This window comes from Neophocaena asiaeorientalis, unplaced genomic scaffold, assembly GCF_003031525.2.
Source record: "Neophocaena asiaeorientalis asiaeorientalis breed wild unplaced genomic scaffold, Neophocaena_asiaeorientalis_V1.1 scaffold91, whole genome shotgun sequence".
NCBI lineage: Eukaryota > Metazoa > Chordata > Mammalia > Artiodactyla > Phocoenidae > Neophocaena > Neophocaena asiaeorientalis.
In genome coordinates, this window is record NW_020173198.1 from 9623483 (window position 1) to 9644915 (window position 21433).

At 49.4% G+C, this 21433-nt stretch overlaps 1 protein-coding gene across 1 annotated transcript in view; it reads right to left on the minus strand.

The window, feature by feature from the left end:
• Positions 1-21433, minus strand: part of XYLT1 (xylosyltransferase 1) — a 304620-nt gene that overhangs the window by 132749 nt on the left and 150438 nt on the right. Inside the window, exon 4 of the mRNA XM_024744361.1 lies at positions 2800-3310. Coding sequence (XP_024600129.1) covers positions 2800-3310 — 511 coding nt within the window. The remainder of the gene's footprint in view (positions 1-2799; positions 3311-21433) is intronic.

Genomic DNA, 21433 nt, shown 5'->3' on the forward strand with positions numbered 1-21433 from the left:
TGTGAGGATATAGTGGGATGGGAGGCACAGTGCTGGAGGTATTACTACACAGATCTGGTACCTTGCAGGGGTCAGCACACTGTGGCCCATGGGCCACATCCCACCCACAGCCTGTTTTTGTAAATTGAGTTTTATTGGAATAACCAAGTGCATTTGCGTATCTATTGTCCTGGCTGTTTTTGAGACATAATGGCAAGAGTTGAGGAGTTGCAACAGAGACTGCACGGCCTACAAAGCCTCAAATATTTACTCTGGCCCTTTACAGAAAAGGTGTGTTGACCCTTGGTACACAGCGAGGACCCACTGTCATTCTCATGGAAAGACATTCAGCTCAGGCCTCTGCCAGGCCATGCACTAGCAAAGAAAAAGATTTTGGAAACATCTCCACTTATTTATTCTGCCACAATCTGCCAAGTCGTGTCAAGAGTATGATGGGGACCCCGGGACTGCTTAGACAAGGTTTAAAATGCAAGAGAGAAGCAAACCTTTTCTTTTTAGACCTTTTCTATTGAAAAGAGAGTCTACTACAGATACGTGTTTCCAACAGAAAACTTAACAAATACAGATGAACTTGAGTAAAGAGTTGAAGCTGTCCCCACTGCACCCCACCCGGAGGGCCACGTGGAAACTTCCAAGCCTCTCTACACACTTGCCCACGTGGCCATCCCCCACCTGAGCCACACCCTCCGTTCTGTGACCAGCGGTCAACAGAGAAGCATGTGTGAGAGATGAGGAGGCCTGAATTTTAGCCCAAGTTCAGCCTCTAACTGACTGGGTGACCTTGATGATGAGTCTCCTCTCCTCTATGGACCTCGTTTCTTACCTGTCCAGTGGAGAGACGGAATTAGGATTTCTCTAGGGGTGATCTAGTCCCCTTTTCCTTGGGAGCCATTCTTACCATGCACATCCTTCTTGAGAGAGAGATGGGGGATTGAGGAAGCACTAGGCATCTTCCTGCCTGGCTTCCAAATCCTCCAACGTTGGGGGGACTGAGAGCCCCCTGCCCCCACCCTGCCTCTTGGTCCAGCTCTGTTGTCACCTTTCCTGATGCTCTGACCTTCTGTCTCAACAAAGAGGTGGACCCAGCTGCTGGGAGCATGGACCCGTTCCTCTTCCATGCGTGGACCCTGTCCCTGCCCCATGCAGGTCTTTCCACGTGTCCTCCCCCTACCCCTGCCCTCAGGACCTCTGGGTTGTCCCATGGTCGGGGACCTTCTCTCTCCACTTGAGAGTGAACTAAAGCAGTTGGTGGTATCTGAATTTAGAAGCAACAAGGAGGTATTTTGAACGCTTGACCATTTAGTGAGGGATAGAGGGGTACCCCTTGCACTGATTACGGCCAATAAGAATGAGGGGTGACCAAGAGCAAATTGGGAAATGGGCCGCAAGGGAAGACCAAGTGGGAAGACCCTTCGAGTATTTAATGCAGGGTGCTCCCTGGACAGATAAGGAAGCCGGAACCAGCGAGGGGAAAGGGCTTTTCCTATCAGTTCATGGCTGAACTCAACTAGAACACAACCTCTCCATTTCAAATGCATCCCTCCCTGTCTGTTCCCAATGACACTGGCTCTTTCTTTGTAGAAAGCGTCTTTTGGATGCAGTCCGCCCTCTGCATGGAGAAAACCACTGGACGAACTAATTCACAAACTATTTGGGATGTAACGTCTTCTGCAAGGAAAAATAAAATCTACAGGCTCACAATGAGCTTATGTGGGGATGAGGGTACATGGGTGAAACAGTAGTGACCACCACGAGTTAACTGTAGCCAGATGATGGGAACATGAAGGTTCTCCCTACTCTGAGGTGGGTTTGAAATTTTCTGCCATAACAGATTTCTTTTTTTTAAGAAGGGATCTTGACAAATATGACTTAACCCAGCATGGCAATATCTCTATCTCAGGATGTCTCTACCTGCAAGCTTGTAAGGCCACTTACAAGCCACGTGACCTTAGGGAAGTTGTTTTACGTCTCTCACGTGTAAAAAAGTTATGCTCACGATGACGGTGCTAGCCTCACTGGGCGGTGGATGAGATGAGCTGATTGAATGCAAGTGCCCGTGCTGTGCCCGGGACACAGTGAGCGCTTGGTAATTGTTATCACCCCCCTTTCACACGCACTGGAAAAGGTGTGAAACCTGCCAGCAAGGAATACGTGTCAGAGGCGTGAGGTGAGATGCAGAGATGCACGGTGATGCCTCACCTGTGCAAAACTGTCCCCCCCCAGTTTCTGAGGACCCTCCCCTGTGCTTGTGAACGCCACTGTTACAGCTCTGACTCGCACTGCATCGCAGCAAGAGGTCTGATTTATCACTGGTCATCAGCACAGAGAATAGGGCCCAGCACAGGGCAGGAGGGAGGGAGGGAGAGAGAGGAAGGGAAGGAGGGAGAAAATAAGGAAGGAAGGAATTTTAGGTGGAGGAAAATGGGAAGGGTGTTTTCCAGAGCCTCCAATGTCAATGCAACCAACTAGAAACCTTTCAAATCTTATTCAATTACAGTAACATTGGTGTCAATTTTAATCCCAATACCCTGCTGAGACGGAAAACGAACCCTATCAATACCATTGCCTCCTACGACTTCCACATTAGCCCCGACTGCACTGTATTTTATCCTTCGCCACAAAAGCAACAGGTTAAAGCTGTAACAAGAGGTAGTTTGATTTTGCGGAACTTTTCTCACACGAGACTTCTGAATTCAGGGAGGCCCAAAACAAAAGATCTCCTGTCTTCATCTGGGGTTTGAAAACTAGGGCGGTTATTCTGAGAAGGTCTGAGAATGTGAGAACGGAGCTGCGACTTACCTTCGAGGGGGCAGAACCGAGTGACCTTCTCGGGCATCAGTAGCCCAAGCTTGTGGCGGCAGTAGGTCTCCCCGATCTCCTGGCGGCAGTGCTTGGACTTGGAGCGGGACAGGGCGGAGATGGCCTCCTTACCCGAGATGTCACACTTGAGGGGCCGGTCAGACTTGATCTCGGGGGAGCTGCCCCCACTCTTCCGGGCGTGGGGCTGTCTGGGGACATCCTTCCCTCGGCTGCCGTTGACCGGGGCTCTCGCACCAGGAGGCAGCACCTCGTTGGCACCTTTCCCTGGGGACAGATGCCCCTTCCCCTTCTCCTCCTGCCCCAGCTTCCTCTTCAGAAGCTCCTTCTGTCCTCTCGGGGGCTTCTTCGTCAACTCGGGCTGGTGCTTTTGCTTTTGAGTCCTGGGTGCGAAGTTGCTGTTGTCCACGTTCTCAAAATCCTTGGGTACAGAGTTCTCATTGTTGCTGTCTGTTCGCACTTTCTCTTTTGGCCGGTGAGAGAAGTAGCCATCCTGGAGAAGACAGGAAGGAAACACAGAAGAGAAACTTGACTTTGCCATCAGGCTAAGCAGGCTGGCCCTGGAGGGTGGGGCACGTAGGTTTGGAAGTCTGGGCCCTGGTTCCACGCCCTGCCTTTGCTACGAGCTTAATGTTAGACTTCATGTTAGGTTTTTCTCTTTGAACCTCAGTTTCCCAACCTGGAAATAGAAGATGTTCCAACTAGAAAATAAAGCTTTTGCAAGCTCTAACGTGCTATGACTATGATCCTCAATGCTTGTTATTAACCACACCCCCTTTTCATATAAGTCTCCTTGGTTGTCTCTGCTACTGGAATCTGGACAGTTTGTTCCAAGCTTCCTGTTTAAATTCTAGCAGCAAGCACTGTGATGGTTTATTTAATGGCTAGAAATGCCATAATAAAGCTATAAGGGGAGAAAATATTGGTAGGATAGCATATAATTTACATTGCCTTTAGGACATGCTCGTAGATCTATGCCCGTAAGAGAAATCAGACCGTGCCGTGGTTAATTCTGAGACATCACCGGCTATCTTGAGGGGAATATGCCCTTTATAGGACAATCCTATGCAAGGATCCTACAGTGAGTCCCAGGGGGATGAAAACTTGTGACAGTCTTACGTTTGAGCTTTGACTCTTGATGTCTGTACCTAGAGCAGAACTGATTAAGTCACGGGGTGGGGGGGGCAGGGTGTCAAGAGAAAGGCCAAGAATCATTCTGGAGAAAATGAGTCTTTCTGGGAAGGTGGGCACCCCAAACTCAGCTTCTCCATGGGTAGGTGGGCCCTGGCCATTTTGACCTCGGATCAAATGCACTGGTCAACTACCATCCTGCATCACTTCCAAAACACATTGCTTCTGCTTAGAGCCCATTATCAAGGCCTTAACCTGAAAGAGAATCCACTGTCCCAAAGCTAGTCAGAGGGGACACAGAGGCCACAGAGAACGCTAATTGACTCCATAAATCTACACCCATTGCTCTAGAAACACACTGGCAATGAGTAGCAATTCTGAGGGCAGACATCCTCGTTCGTTTTCCTAAATGTGCCGATTAAAGGTTCTCAAGGAAGAGGATGGTGGAGAGCAGTGGAGGTAGTGCTGGTGCCCAGGATCGGCTGATGTGCAGCTGACACTGAGTGTGGCTCCTACTTCAGCAGGTCTGCAAACTACTGCCCTCCCCGAACCAAATCCTGCCCGCCATTTGTTTTTGTAAATAAAGTTTTATTGAAACACAGCCACGCCTGTTCATTTATGGTCTGTCTATGGCTGCTTTCCTGCTACAACAGCAGAGGTGAGTGGTTGCCATAGAGACTGGTCTGCAAAGCTTAAAATATTTCTAGCTGGCCCTTTAAGAAAAAGTGTGCAGACCTCAGCTCTCCAAGAACTGTGAGTTTAGAAGGTTCCCCCGGGCTTGGTTTGATTGCCCTTGTCTCCAATGTCCCCATTTGGCCCAGCAACGTGTCTGCCCTCTTCTTGCCTTTGTCCCATCTCCCCTAGCATCAAGCACGAATTTCAAGAGGCCGTAAGAATGAAGACTACACTAAGATACCTCGTGGCCATTCTGTAAGTTGATGTTACTTTTATTCTCATTTTGCAGGTACTGGGCATCAGTGACTTATCCAAGGTAACTCAGCTGGTTGGTGGTGAAGCTGGGATTCAAGCCAGATAGACTGCAGACCCCATGCCCTAGGCTACCAGCTCCACCAGCCACTTCCAGGAAGCTGCAGAGCCCTTCTGATCCCCATCACTCTGTCCCCTTAAGCACTGCAGCCTGGCTCCCTTCCCATCCACTCCCACCCAGCTAAATGGATCTGGGATAGGCATGTCATCTCCAAATAGCCGTGTCAAGGCTGGTCAGTGGCCATTAGGTGGCAGGGAGTCACAGAGAGGGAGAGGACAGTAAGGAGGGGCCACGAAGCACCAGGAGCTTGAGGTGGCAGGAGCTGAGAGGCAATGGGTAGGAAGAAGGAAACAAGGAGAGGCCGAGGGAGAGTGGAGTCTGTGATGGGTCCTGGAGTGGCTACTGGTCATACACAGGAGCTGCTATTACATGCTGGTCTGTGAAGGGGAACTTCTGGTTCTGACACCTGTTTCCAGTCTTTCTTACCTCTCCACGTATCTTGCAAGAAATCCCCCTCAGTGAGGGGCCATTCCTCTGTTCTTATAAACAAACCACACTGATATTCCTCTTTTCCCTTCTTTCTGTCCAGAGGCCCTTGAAGAATCCCAAGCAGCCTCTCAGATGCATTTTCTGAGCACTCGCTGTCAGCAGGCACCATATGCAAACGACGCACAGGTATTACTTATTGGACACCAACAGTCGTCCCATAAGGGGTACCCTCCTCACTATTTTACAGAAAGAGGCGTCAAGGCTTGTTGCTTTAACACTCTCAGGCATGGGCACGTATCAAGTGCCAGGCACTGTGCCAAGCCCTTCCATGTTTAACCTTCAGAAGTAACTTTCAAGACAGGTATTACCATTCCCCCATCTTACAAAAGAGGGACAAGGGGAACTTGGGGATGTTCAGTGATCTGCCCGATATCATTTAGGGGAGGCTGTGAACGCGTACCCGTTTAATTCTAAAACTTGCTATAGTTTCATGCCTCTTCTGTTTGGCTGAGAGGTCAAGGGAGGAGCATTTAGCTCCCCCTTCTCTGTGGGGGAATGGATGGGGTATCTCTCTCTTTGCTCGTATTAGCCTAGGTTGGGATGGAGCTGGATGGGGGGATGGTATTCAATAAAGCCCTCGACAAATATTCCAGTTCTCTTCCTTCTAGGCACGTGATACAATTGTACTTCCCAACCCCTGCAAATGAAGCACAGCCAAGCAACCTGCCGTGGCCAAGACCAGTGACTCGGGCCAGGGCACAGTTTGCCATGTCCCTCCTTCCCCCATAGCATCCAGCCACACTCCTGATGGTGAAGGCCCTGCATTCCTGAGTGAGGCCAGGGTGGAGGACAGACTCCACCAACCCTCCATGGACAGAATAAACCTCTGCTGCTTTCTGTCACTGAGGTTTGGGGATCTTTGTTACCGCAGCACAGTCTAGCTCATCCTGATTAATACAGGAGCCAACCTGATCTGCTTTCTTCCTCTTAGCTGCCCTCAGATACAGGAGCCGATTTATTATCATTTTTTGCCTCTAACGGTTGGAAAAGCAGTTCGATGACTCCTGCTGCCTGAGAACAAGAATTTAAATTCTGTCCCTAAGCCCGTTTTCTAGAAGTTAACAAGAAGGCGGAGAGTTGAGCAGAAAGGCCTCTGCCCTCACAGCCATCTGCATCGTCTCTCATCAAACACATCCTCAGTACTGTTCCTGGGTTGTTCTCTTTCCTCATCATGAACTGATGATCACCACTTTGTCCCCCAAGCAGAAAACCTCCACAAAACCACTAATTTCAAAAGCTCACGTTCTCTACCACCTTCCGGCAGAAGTTCTCCAAGCAACACCAGTCGCAGGAAGCACTGCAATCAACAAAGCTAATTTGGCCATCAGAGAACGGCTGGCTCCTCTGGTTAATTTGTGATATCAGGACCAGGCGCCACCATCAATTCTAATAGGACTCCTGATTAATAAGCATCGTCTACTTAGAGACACCCCTGCGATTGGGATGGTGAGCTCACGGTGGCCCCTTGGCCTTCTGCCTGGCCCCAGGTGCTACTCAGCTGCCAATCAAAAGATTCGAGTGTAAGAGAAAAGGGAAATATTTTGTCTTCTGGAATGAGGAGCTCACAGATATATTCAACAGCTTCCAGAAAAGCCACTGAGCCATAGTCAGTGAGAACCAGGCATCACCCAGAGGCCTGGGATGACCTGTCACGCTGAGTCAGGGTTGCTTCCTACAACAGCTGGTGAGTTCTCCTACACCTTCCCTCCACAGTTTTCTTTCTTTTCCTGTACGTTTTATTTTATCGTGGCAAGAACACTTAACGTGAGCTCTACCCTCTTAACAAACGTTCCAAGTCCACAATACGGCATTGCTACCTACAGACACGAGGTAGTACAGCATATCTCTAGAATGTATTCATCCTGCACAACTGAGACTTTATGCCTGTTGCTTAGCAAGTCCTCATTTCCCCTCCCCCACCCCCTGGCAACTACCATTCCACTCTCCGAATTTCTGAGTCTGGCTATTTTAGATTCTCATGTAAGTGGGTCAAGCAGCATTTGTCTTTGTCTGTCTGGCTTATTTCACTCAGCAGCACACCCTCCAGGTTCATCCATGACATCACATACGGCAGGATTTCCTTCTTTTTCAAGACTGAATAATATTCCATTGTACGTGTATGTCACATTTTCTTTATCCATCCATCCCTCGATGGGCGTGAGATATCACCTTCCCTTCCCTCTAACTCTTCACCTGCTCGCCAAGAGGCAAACGGGTCTCAGCTTTTCTCTTCTTCCCCTGGAGAATCAAGATCCAGACCTCCAAACCCAGGTTCCCTTCCCTGTAAAAACCAACCTTGGGAGGTTTCCAGGCAAATACATGCGAGATGACTATCATATCCTCAGCACCCGTGTCCCCTCATACTCTGGCCCTTCACACACCTTGTGTCTCTAATCCTCTCGAATACCCAGTGAAGCAACAGCATGAGTCCTAATGAAGGGGAGGAAAGTAAGGCACAGGGAGGTTAAATAGCCTGACCAAGGAATGAATGTGATGCTAGAAATGACATGATTCAAATTCTGCATGCCTCAGTTTCCTCATCTGGAAAATGGGGATGTGAAAATAATACTTATTCATGGGTATTTGGTGAGGATGAATGTATGTCAAAACTTCCAGAATGTGCCCACCACACCCAAAGCAGGAGGAACAATGAGCAAAGAAGTTTCCCTACTCATCAACACTGGGCCTCCACCATCTCACCCCTGATGGTCTCCACCTGGAGGACAGATCAGTTAGTATTTCTTCATTATGATCGCTAGCTGTGTCCCCTTTATTCTTAAGCAATCCAACACTCTCACCTTGGGTTATTTATGCAAATGCAACCCTTTGACTTATTTTATTTTAATGTACTTATTGCAATGATTGCACATTCAAATGTGCTCCAAAACTCTAATTGCTCTGCTGTTGCCTTACACCTAAGCTGTTGCTAGAATCCATTTTTATTCTGGAGAAATAATTAAATGCAATAATGTCCTCTATTCCCATTCAACCTTGGGCATGTTTAGAGTCAATTTCAATCAGGTAGAAATATGCCAGGCACAAGACGGCTTCGAGAGGCAGGTTACATGACCCAGGCTGCTGTTTCAGAGACGCCTGGGTCTGCTCTGTCCTTCCTGGTTCTCTAACGTTCAGACTTCAGGATGGATCTCTCCTCGCTTGATCAACTGGATCGGCCCAACCTCCTCCCTTGCACCCAGGTCCTGTTTCCGAGGGGTGGAGGTGGGTTGCTGTGTTTTCAAACTCTCCACTCATTGATAAACCTTTGCTCTTATTTTTGTGTAGAAAGAACACCGAACAAGAAAGGAGGAGACCTGGGTACTTGTCTTGCTTTAGCGACCATGAGATTTTCTCATCTGTAAGATGACAGGTCCTGTGTGTGTGCGGCTGAACATTCTCTGAATTAACCGTTAATCAACACAGTCGATTAACGAAGTTCTGCCATTTCAGATCATTGAGAAATAACTGATGGGATTTTAGGAGACCAGGGACTGAGGGATAGATGGATGCTCCTAAGTGCATCGTCTTCTCCCTGCCTCATCCTGTGGTCATTTTCTCCAGCAGCTCTTTGACCTGGGACAGACCACTTCATCTCCCTGCACCCTGACGTCCTCATCCATCCCAGAGGCTGAGGCTGGCATCTAACTCCCTGGAACTGAGAGAACAGATGAAGCACAGGACACAGTGATTGACACGTGCAAGGTGCTTACGAAACATGCATCGATTAGAAAATATGCACACGGTGCTGGCTCTGCCCCAGGCTCTGTTCCCAAGCCCTCTGCAGAGACTAGTTCAATTGATCCCCATGAGGACCCTATGAAGGAGATGCTATGTTATTCTCCCCATTTTTTGGATGGGATCATGAAGGTTCAGAGAAGTTAAGTGACTAAATCCAGATCTAGGAAGTGGAGGAACCAGGATTCAAACCCAGGCAGTTGGGGTCCAGAGGCCACACCCGCCAACACTGCACCGCCTCTCTGCAGCTATGAGGAATAGAGATGGTGTCAGAGGGGAGCCCCGGCCAGGTGCACTGTGCAGGCGTGAGGGCGCCTGTCCCACCTGCTCACTCATCATGACCCGTTTAGGGCTTTCTTTTGTGCCATGTGGACGCACTGCCAGCTGAGTAGCTGTTTGCTGTTGAACTCAGTGTCCGAGGCTTCATTCCAATCACCAAGGTGATCAAGGCCATTGAGAGGGGCACATGGGGGAGAAGCCCACACCTGCTTCCAGAAGGACTTCTGTGCCAGGGCAGTGGAATGGAGGAGGCGCAGTGTGCATGGCTGCACCCAATTAGGACATGCAATTACCGGGCTGCCAATGCAAATAGACCTCACAGAGGCCCGGCGCCCACCCGCCTGGCTCATTTGCATGCACAAAAAGTGGCAGGGCTGGCCAGAGCTTAGAAACCCGTGGTCTTTGCTGGGCACGGGCAGGCCAGGCTTTAACAGAACCCTCAATAATAAGCCTGGTGTAATTTAGCAAATTTAGCCGTGTTAACGGGACGCCCAGCATGGGGTGAGGAGGGAGGGAGCTGGATGCATAGAGCTGGCTTGGAATCCAGCCTCTGCCCCTTAACCCTGAGATACGGAGAAAGAAGCTTAGCCTCTCACAGCCCCAGTTTTCTCATCTACAAAAAAAAGGGGGTAGGAAGACCTACTTTGCAAAGGTGCAGGAGAGATTAAATAACAGGACACAATCATATTTAATTCTAGTCAACAACAGAACAATTAGCATGAGGCTTGGTATGTACTCAGCACTCAATCGACATTTTTAGCTGGCACCCCATCATTTGATGAGCAGGCCTAAATCATCTGGAAAGGCAGGGTCGGGAGGTGAAGTGCGTTCAGACCCGCCCGGCCTCTGCCACTTGCTCCCTGAGTGACCCGGGGCACAGCACCTAACTTTGAGAGCCTCAGTCTCCCTCTCTGTAAAATGGGCATAATAACTAGTACCTACCTAACCGGGCTTTTACAACAGCTCAAAGAGTTAATACGTGTAAAGCACTTAACATAAAGCCTAGAACTTAATGAATGTTAGCTACAATTGATTTAATTGGAATTCATGCTTACTGTGATGATCTAATGAGGTAGATCTCAAAGTGTGCTCTGGGGACTCCTGGGGGACCCTTTCAGGGGATCTTCAAGGTCACTATTTCCATCATAATTTGAAGATGTTATTTTCCTTTTTCTCACTCATCCTCTCACACAAGCACACAGTGGAGTTTGTAGAGGCTCCGTGATGTGTGAAATCGCAACAGATTGAAAGCAGAAGCAAATGTGAGAATCCAGCTGTCTTCTATTAAGCCAGATATTACAGACTTGCAAAAATGTAGAACGATGCCTCTTTCCACGAAATTTGTTTTTGTTGTACAAAACATATGCACTTTTCATAAAAATTTTTACTTATATAGATAGGTAACGGGTTATGGCTAATTTTTTCTTTTTTCTTTCTTTTTTTTTTTGCCGTATGCGGGCCCTCTCACTGTTGTGGCCTCTCCCGTCGCGGAGCCTGTGGATTTATATTTTACTCTCACACACGATAAATACACACACACAGATAGAAATCTAGGTCAACTGGAAATGGGGTGCTGATAACTACTTTTATCTAGAAAGAGGCAGAACCCTGAAGCCCTGGGCCACCCTCTTGGGGGAGAGTGACCTGCTGGCAAAGATTTCCCCTTTGACCAAACTCTAGCCCAGCCCCTCCGAGCCCCTCCTCAACCAGGTCTCAACCTTGGCCTGTAAAGACTTGAGCAAACACTAACATAGTTTCTGACATTTCAAGGACACAGCTCTTGGATGACATGAGCCCCCAGTATAGCGCCTGCCTGAGAAAACTCAAGGCTGCTAATAGAATCTAGTTTGCTCCAGCCAACCCTCGACGACAGGGCCCCAGCATCCGTCCCAGCCTTTGTGGGAAGGAGGAGGACTAACCTGGAGAAGTGCCAGTCAGCAAACCCAGATGAGTTTCCTGGGGACAGAGCCCCGCCTTTCTGCTTTCTGTCATTTTTCACTTCCCTGACTCTACTGAGCCCCTGCTCACCCCCGCACTATTCCCTCATGCTCCCTTTAAAAGACCCAGTCACGCTGTACAAATCACAGCGGAGTTCAGTTCACACTGGACCCTTCCCCCTAGTGCAATAGTACTCTGCAGATCAAAATCTGTCCTTACGGTCTCGTTTACCTCTGACACTGCCCAAGGCCACATGGTCTGGACCTCAACCCCATAATGCCGCGTCTTTGGGGCCTCAGCACAGGAGTCCAGACTTGACCCATGCTGTCCTTCCAGCCCACCAGGAGGATGTGACAGTGACAGTGACAATGAACAACCCAGTCTTGCTTCAATAACAAAGCCTTCTGGATTCCTCTAAGACGGACTTTCTTAACTATGATATTATGGACATTTGGGGACAGATCATCACAGCTCTCGTCCAGCCTGGCCCAGGTCCCCTTACCCACCCGCATGCCGCGAGCCTGCTCGAAACCAAGGACCCAGGATCTTCAAGGAACTCAACTTCAGAGCCTTGCCTCAAAGACCTCAGAGCCCTTAATGAATCCCTTAATTCCAGGGTCTTCCATGGAAGTGGGACCGCCCCCCACGGGGTGCTCTGAAAACACGTGGTGCCATTTTGGTTGCCACAATGACTGGGGGTCGCTCCCGGAAGAGACTGGTGGCAGGACACCAGATCCCTGGCAATGCATGTTCCCAAAGCAGTAGGGAAGTGTCCCACATCCTGCAGGACTTCTGAATGTCTCTACATGTCATGTGGGTGAACAACTCATTTTTAATTTTGCAGGTCAGGAACCTAATACAAATTTACGGATGACAGAGCACTTTTGAATGCTCTTAATGTAACTGAATTTTCTAGGAAGGTAACTACCTTTAACTCAAGGGGAGATCCTACATCATACAGAATTTTAGTACGATTTCAAAAAAATCGTATCATCAACAGCCACGCAAGCTGTGTGTAACTCTAATTCTTGGTGATTCAACATCCAGCACTGGACCTTTCCATGTGTCTTCCAGGCCCTCGACACTCAAAGTGAGGCTCGTCAGCCGGCAGCATCAGCATCCCCGGGAGTTTGTTAGAAATACAGGATCTCAGGCCCCCACCTGGACCCACTGCACCTGCATTTTAACAAGACCCCCGGGGGTTCGTCTGCGTTACAGTTTGGGAAGTGCTAGTCTGGCGGTGTTGTGCCTGATCCTTTACAGAATGCAATACACATTGTTTTTATGTTAAATTACTTTTATATATTCGTTATATTATTATCAGGGCAGTATACTGATACGTTTCAGAGTTGTGATAGTAAGTAGGTTATAACAAGTATGGATTTCATTTCATGATAGACAAAAGGAACATTTTCAAAGATTTTTTGCAGGAAGAGGGGTTGGGTCCCATAGGGTTGAGAAGCACTGATTTATTCACTCTATGTACTTTAATTGGGTGGCTCCTCCCTACCAGGCGCGGCGGAGGCAAAGGATAGGAAAGTGAATTAAGACATGCTTCCTGCTGTTGGTGCGGTTCAGACACAGGACAGGGGAGTGAGTGTGGACATACCTTATTTCAATACAGGATGGGAGCGAAGGCGGGCAGGGGGGCGATGAATGAGTGCCAAGGGTTTCATCAAGAGTTGGAACCTGGGCTTCCCTGGTGGCGCAGTGGTTGAGAGTCTGCCTGCCGATGCAGGGGACATGGGTTCGTGCCCCGGTCCGGGAGGATCCCACATGCCGCGGAGCGGCTGGGCCCGTGAGCCATGGCTGCTGAGCCTGCGCATCCGGAGCTTGTGCTCCAAAACGGGAGAGGCCACAACAGTGAGAGGCCCGCGTACCGAAAAAAAAAAAAAAAAGAGTTGGAACCTAACGTGGTCCGGGGTCCAAGGAGAGTAGAGGAGGCTTTCACAGAGAAAGCAGTTTTCCTGCCCAGTTTTGAGACGAAGGAGCATGTTCGTGAGGCAGACAATGGCATCACGGGCAGGCGAGCCCAGCAAAACCAAACTTGGTAACAACAACGAGCATAGCTAACACTTATAGAACGTTTATTCCAAGAACTGCGCTAACACTTGGCACAGATTATCTTTAAAAATCCCAGAACCATTTGTTAATGAACGCGGTGGGGTTCCCGCTGAGTTCCTTACATTGCACACTTTAAATATCTTACAATTTTATTCGTCAATCATACCTCAACACAGCTGAAAAAGAATCCCAGAACAACTCTTTTGGGTAGGTACTATTAGTATCCACATTTTACAGGTGAATGAATGTATGGAGGGACAGAGAGGTTAAGTAACATGCTCCAAATCACACAGCATGGCTACAAAAGTTACACTCTACTCCCTCAGGCTGTTAACATCCAGGCTTGGAGGAGCGTCCGACGTGTACCCCAAATGACCCCTAGGGGGTGACACCACCTCCACCAAAGACCCTGGAAGAGAGCAATCACTAAGTGGGCTGAAATCTTTAAGGGGGGAGAGAGGGTCAGCAGGCAGAGGGTTACTCGAACAACTTGAGTCCTTGGTGTAAAGTCCTCTTGCGCCGCTGCCTTGTCTCTGTTACTTGAGACTAACCCCAGCCTTGTACCCACTGGCCTCAGTGTGCTATCTGTTGTGGTTTTATTTCCCTACACACTGTGTTTCTCTTGCCCCAAGTCCCTGGAAGCCCTCGTTGTTCCGGCATCTCCTGCTTGATGTTCTCCCATCCAGGTCCTCTGGGGAAGGGGCACTTGAGGAGACAAACAGGCCTCCTGCTGAGGAATCAAACTCATCCTTTGCACCTGCCGGGTCCCCTGCTCCCCACACACCCTGCCACAGGTGGGTAATGAATGACCCACTTGTAAGCTCATTACTGCAGAGTCTCTAAAGAAACGTAAATGCTCACCGAGGCAGCGATATAAATAAGGAAAGATGCCTGTAAATAAATAAATATATATGCACAAATGCATACATAAAAACCCAATTAATTTATGCCATCTGAAAGCCACAGCCATTTGGGGTGGGGAGAGGAAACAAGGGAAAGGCACCTGATGTTACCATCCATGTGATTTCAGAGCTGAGCTTCCCAGCAGCTGCCAATAAATCATCTTTACTATGCAGGGGTACAAATGAGTGTGCTGCTGTCACCCCCTAAATCTCCTTTACGAGCGTGTGCTTGCCTTGGCCCTACCTACCAGGGATGGGGCCTCCACGCAAGGTTTCACTGGCTAAGTTCCCAAAGAAGGCTGCCTTTTTGCGGGCCTACCCCCTGCCAACTGTAGGAGCCCCACCAGTACTTCCTGTTTACGTGTGGGTTTGGCGTGACATGGAGAAGAACAGCCATCTCCGTCGAGGGCCATGGGGATGGAGGTGACAGTGGTGTCCACTTCAACAGCTGTGGAAAACGGCTTCTGCCTCCTGGCCTGAGGGGGCTGTGTGATGGGACATGCCATTCACCGCCACACGGCCCACGAGCCCCTGACATTCTCTGTCAAGCTTCAGGATGGAAAACCTCCTCACAACTAACTTTTGTGTGCCCTGTTCTCTCCCCGCAAAGGAGAGTTCTGGTCACTCCCTTCAGATGGGATGTGTCTGATGTTCATCTCTCAAACTGTGCTGAGTCAGAGGGGGCAATGGGCAATTACGGCCACTGTGACATGCTGGCGGGTTACAAGGGCATGCTCTGGGGTCACTCTTCTGGATTTGAAACCTGGTCCTGCCCCTTCCTAGCTGTGTGACCTTGGGAAAGTTAGCTAACCTCTCTGAGCCTTGGTTCCTTCCTGTGTAAAACGGGTATAATGATATCTAAACCTCACAGGGTTGATGAGAAGATATACCGACTTTGTGCAAAAGCACAGCTCAGAGCACAGACAATGGAAGGTAGCTGTTATCAACATCATTTCACCCAAACTGCTAGAGTAACTTTCTGTGGTGCACCAATTCATGCGTATTTACTGAATGCCAAGTACACGCCAGCCACCGTCCTTGGCAGCAGGGCTATGTCTATCACTAAGATACAGAGACGCCCGCTCCTGTGAAACTTACATCCTAGTAGAACAAGACAGACAACCAACCTACCAACAACTCAATAAAAAGACAAAAATAGACGGGACGTGTTGCGGATGCAATGCTGAGCATCTCTTACATGTTTTTATCCACACATTTTAAAGATGAGGGAACTGAGGCTGGAAGAGGTTCTCTAAGCAGGTTGAAGAGCCAGGTCTGTCTGGCCCCAGAGAGTTGGGAAAGCGAGAAGAACTGGAGAGAGGCGGGGTGCCCGGGCGACAGGTAAAAGGGCTGTTTCTGCTTCCTCTTGCCCCTCCTGTTCTGAAGAATGACACTCCTCCCCCAGAACATGTGCCATCTGGGTTGGGGAGACGGTTTGCTGTTGGACAAGTTCCTTATTCAAGGAGCTGTTCAGTGGATCTTTCCTGGCAGACGTGCCCTGACTTCTCAAGTCGGGCTGCAGTCAGACAAAGGAGCTCCCCTTTATCCTCAAACGACCCATGAAACAGACCCAGCAGAAGGTGGTTCTGGGAGACCCAATGGACCACAGTAGTTCAGGCCACTAGATGGCTCTTCCCGTGAACTTTACAGAGTGCGACTAGCTGTACCGAGGTTCTGAAGACAGGCTGCCTTCTCTCTGGACGGGACACATCTCTAAGTAGTCCTTCTGAGTCCTCAGCTTCTGGGGAGCCCTCTAGGGTCTCCTCGGGTCTCCTGGCTGCCTGACTGCCCCAGGGCGGGTCACTTTCCTTTTCCTCCCATCAGGATTTTTCACTTAAGAAAAGTTTAAGACAGCAAGACAGGGACTCCCACGCTGACTATTACATACAGGCCAAATGCCGGAGTCATTGCAGCTCCCTCAGTAAAGCAGGCCCTGCCCACTTTCCCAGCTTCCCGCTTCATCCCACCTCCTGCCGTTCTGTATGTCTGCTTCATCCCATCCCACCTGGCACTCCCTACACGGGAGAGCGCCTGCACCTTACCTAACACTTTGCAAAATTCCCTCCGTTGACCTTCACGTTGATCTCTGACATACGGGATGTTATCATCCTCACTTGACCTAAGAGTAAACTGAGGTCCAGAGAGGAGGTCATGTGACTCACCCAGCGTCACACAGGTAGGAAGGAGCAAGGCTGGGATCAAACCCAGGCCAGTCTGATTCCAAACCTTGTGCTCTTAACTTCCCAGCCTCATCTCTCAATGGCCTCAGAAGTGTCCGAGCTTGGACCAAGGCCACCTGTGAACTTTCCCCTCCTGGCTGGACCTCAGGAAGACAAAAGAATACTACCTGTTGTATCCACACGCCTGTAGTTGAGACTAGGAGAATCCTAGCTGACACCAGGTGTCCATGATTTTATGACGCAGCACCACTGCTAGGGCAGCATATTCCATGTGGTCTCCCGTTGAATGCTCCCAACAGCTTTACAAAGAGGCAGTGTTGCTCAGCGCTCAGCGGTCAGGGCCATGAGCACTGCAGTGGACGACCTGGGTCCCTGTGCCATTTCAAAGCCCTGCGATTTGGGGCAGGTTTCCCAGCTGTAACCAGCTCAAAAAATTACTAGGAGGATGTAACAAGTCATTGCTGGCAAAGCGCCTAGGACAGTGCCTAAAACACAAATCACAGCTGTAAACAATACTCCTATTAGTCACAGGATATCCTTCTGGACAAATGAGTAAACAGAGGCTCAGAGAGGTAAAGACATTTGCTCAAGGCCACACAGATTGGGGATTTAAACCACAGTGCCTGACTCTGGAGCCTCAGCTCAGAGACACTTCCCAAAACAGCCCCATTCGAGCCACAGTCTGGGAATGAGCTCTTCTTGTTGGGAGTGAAACACCTAGAAAAAGGCCGGCAGTTTCTCTGGGGGCGGCCATGTCTGCAACTTCAGATCCACCCTGGGCTCACTCTCTGTGCGGAGGATGACCCGCGGAGGTCAGCTGCCCAGCACTGTCCGGTTCCATCCACCTCCAGGCCACTGACGGCTCCATCAGGACGGCCAAAGAAGTTCATGAGGGTCAGGCTGGGCCTCCCCGACTTTCCCCTTCCTATATTAATTACCGCTTGTAGCCAAGGCTTGAGGTGTCCACGTCAGCAGTAACAGGACAATTCCAAGTCCCGGAAGTGAGGTGGAGAGCATTCACCTTCGCTGGGACGGCCTCGCATGATGAGGACCTTGACTTCATTCACACCCCCAGGGGGTCAAGCTGTCTCCACCTGTGGGTCTCTGCCCTTTCTCTGTCCCTCTGTCTGTTCATCTCTTCCTTCTCTCTCACCCCACTGTCCTGCATTATTCCTCAATCAAAAGGCTGCCCATGGCCTGGGACATTTAAAAAGTTGTTAAACTTCTGAAGTGAGGTGGTAAAATTATGTTTTTTACATCATTTTCTAAGATGGATCTAAATGTTTTCTTAATACAAATGTTTATCAAATTTCTAATATAATCATCATTTAATTATGAAAGATTTCAAAACATACTGAAAGTACAGAAAAATAATATAACGCCCCCACGTACCAGTCCTGCCATGCTTTTTTCAACTCTTTAAAGGAAGAAAACTTTAGATACAGTTTAAACACCTCTCATCACTTAATCCCCTTTATCAAAAACCCAGAGGTCACTTTTACCCTTCACATCTGTGTGTCTATATCTTTAGTAAATTTGTATGTTTCCACACACAGTATATAATATTGTTTTTTGTGTTTATAAGTTTGACAAAATGGCACCAGGCTGGCTGTAAATATCCCCTTTGCAATCTGTTTGTTTCATTCAGTATTTTTTTAGCGTTCCCCACCCGCCGTCTCCCCTTAATTTTTGTTCTCAATTCTTCTTCCCTCAGACAACATGACGCACTGAGAATGGGCAGAGTTTAGCCCACTGGTTCTCATCTTTGCTGCCCACTGGAATCACCTGGAAGCTTTTAAAAATACTGATGCCCACGCTGCAACCTGGGAGATACGACTGAGTTAGTCTGGGCTGGAGCCTGGGGATTGAAACTTCTCAAAGCTCCCTAGGTGATCCCAATGTGTAGCCAGAGGTGCGAACCCCCGACTCAGCCCCCTCCAGCCTCAGGTCCTGTTGTGAATCACGGTCAGCCCTGCCCAGACACCAGTATGTTTTGGACGATGGTTGGGGAGAAGGGGTTGTGTCCTTAAAGGTGTCAATGTGAACTTTGCTATAGGTGACCATTTTTAAGACAAGTTGTAAAGCTGTAGAAAGAGGATGAGTAACACAGGTGGGGAGCGGGGAATGAACATCCTTACTGAAAGCAAGAATTAGTATTTACTGCATAGTTAGTCTATGCCCCCCGTCCATTGCAAGGGATTCAGATACATTATATCATTTCATCCCCACAATGATCCTTATATGTAGCTACCGCTATTGCTAAGCCCATTTGACAGGCAAGGAGACTGAGGCACAAAAACGGCATGACACCTGCCTAAGGCCTGCTAGTAAGAAGCTGATCCAGAGTATGAACTCCAGAGCCCACCGCCTCCCCACTTGTTGCATTTCATGCATTTCCCCACATTTCCAAAACACCTAGGACGTGCCCGGTCCTGTGTGAGTGGATCGAAATGAACGGGCACATCCTGCCCTGGCTTGGAAGGAAAAAGGAGCGGCCGTGGAGAGCTGACAGGCTGGCACGGCTGCAGGGGAAGCCATGCCAGCGGGAGCAGATGGGGCCCAGGCGGCAGATGTTAATGCAGTTTGCTTTTTCCATATGCTTTTCTGTTTAGCCGAAATAAGTGAATTGTTCTTTAGTATCTGTCAGGAGCTTAAACTCCGAAGGCCAGTGGCAGTCACAGTCACTCAGAAAGACACAAAGGAATCTGGTTGGGCAGTCCCCCCACATCACAGAAAAAGGGTGCGGAGCATCAAGAAAGAGGCCAGAGACAGCGTGGTCCAGGCCTGTGTACCCGCGTGTGTGTGCTCCCACACACAGACACACACACACAAGCACACAATGCCTTTCCCTGACAGCCAGGTTCTCACTTGACATTCTAGAGTCTTTGAAAGCCCATATCAGCGTCCTTTGTATTCAGCAATGAGATTCAAGTGGAGTTTCAGATTTTCCCTTTGGAAAAAAAAGCTCCAATTTGAAAAGATGTAAATGGCTCAGGCCGCTTAGCTGCTTGGGACTTTCAAATCAAACACAGCTCATCTTCTTAATGAAGTAAAGCAAGAAAACTCTGGAACCCTGTCTTCTGGCCTGTCTCAGGGTCCTTCGTGTGTCCTGGGTCAGACACACAACCCCATCACCACCATTCCGAGGGGGGTGGGGTTTGATGGTGGTGGCTGCAGGCAGTATTTTTCCACTTGAAAACCACTTTAACTTTCAAGACAGAGTCTCACCAACTCCACTGTCTTTGATGGAGCCAGCTGTGATTCTGTCGACAGCAATAAGCCCCCCTGAGCCCTTCAGCCAGGGAAGGAGCACAGAGGGCATGGCCCCGTCTTCACTATTCCAGATCAACACAGAGCAGGGGTAAAGAACGGAACTGAATCTCAGCATCACCCCTTACAAGCTGGGTGATCTTAGGCGAGTTACCGCTAACATCTCCAAGCCTCAGTTTTCTCATTTGTAAAATGGGAGGAAATAGCACCAGCCTCAATTGGCTTGTCGTGAAGATCAGACGAGAAAATGTAGGTAAAGTGCTTAGCCTGGCGACAGACACATGGCATGCACTTGAAGAGTAGTGGCTATCGATCGTTATTATTATTATTACTACTACTATTCTATCTATTGTTTCTACTACTTCTTCTTCATTCATTCATCCCTCCAATATTTGAGCACCTGCTAAGCAATACCTAGTGCTCTGGGTGCTGGGGAGTGAACAAAATAGATCCATGGAACTTACATTCTATAGTCAGAGAGATAACAGAGCAACAAATGGTTGTAAAATATGATGTGATATCGCGCTGAGTCCTTTAAAGGAAGACAGCAGGAGAGAGGTGGGGAATGACAGATGAGCGTCAGGGAAGACGTTTCCGAGGAGGTAGCATTTGGGCCTGATGTCAGGAAGAAGCCGACACGAGAAGATTCTGGGCGAGAGGCACCAGGCAGCGGGAACAGAACAGCAAAGTTCCCGAGGCAGAAATGAGCCTATGTAGGCAGCAGAAAGAGGCCGGTGGGGCTGTGATGGGACACAGGGTCCGAGGAGCAACAGCTGAGGAAGGGAGGGGTCTGATGGGGCTGGGCCTTGCTGTCCACCTAGAAGGACTCCAGATCTCATGATAAGGCCTTGGGAAGACACCAGGCTTTTCAAGCGGGAGAACGTGCCATGATCAGACTTATGTTTCACAAAGGTCCCTCTAGCTGGTGCGCGGAGGGGCCCTTTCACTCACCACTCACAGACGCAGGCGGAGAACAGAGGAGGGGGGACAAAGGTGCAGGCAGCCCCCACCAAGTCCATGATGATGAGAACACATTTCCCGGGTGCTGCTCTGGCCTTTCCCCGACTCTGGGGTGTTGTCAGGGACAGCTGGGGACAGGCACGAGTAAAACTGGAAGTGATGGGAATTTATTTAATAGTCTTCGGCTGCAAGCTTGGGTGACCATAATCACCCAGCACGCCGTTGTGACCTCACGCCGGGAAATGGGCCTAAATCACAATTCCAATGAGTCTCAAGTACCAGGGTAGCGCTGATTAATCTGAAGCCCCCCAGAAGCCCTGGCTACCTGTCCTGGAGGGGCTGTATCTGACCTATTCTCAGGAGGTCCCTAGTGGCAACCTTCTGGCGAGTCGGTGGCAGAATTAACGACTCTGTCATTTCCCACCAGATCTGGGGCTCTGATCCCTGGTGACCTGGGGCAGCCCCTACCCAATCACGGGCTCAGAGCGGGAGGTGCCAACCTGCTGGAATGCAGTGGCTACTGTGTGTTCACGCCCAGAACCAAGAATCGGCATTAAAGCCCAGCTGCACATTCCAGCACCACCTGGAAGGGCTGCTCTCTGCTGCTGCCTGGGCTGGGAATG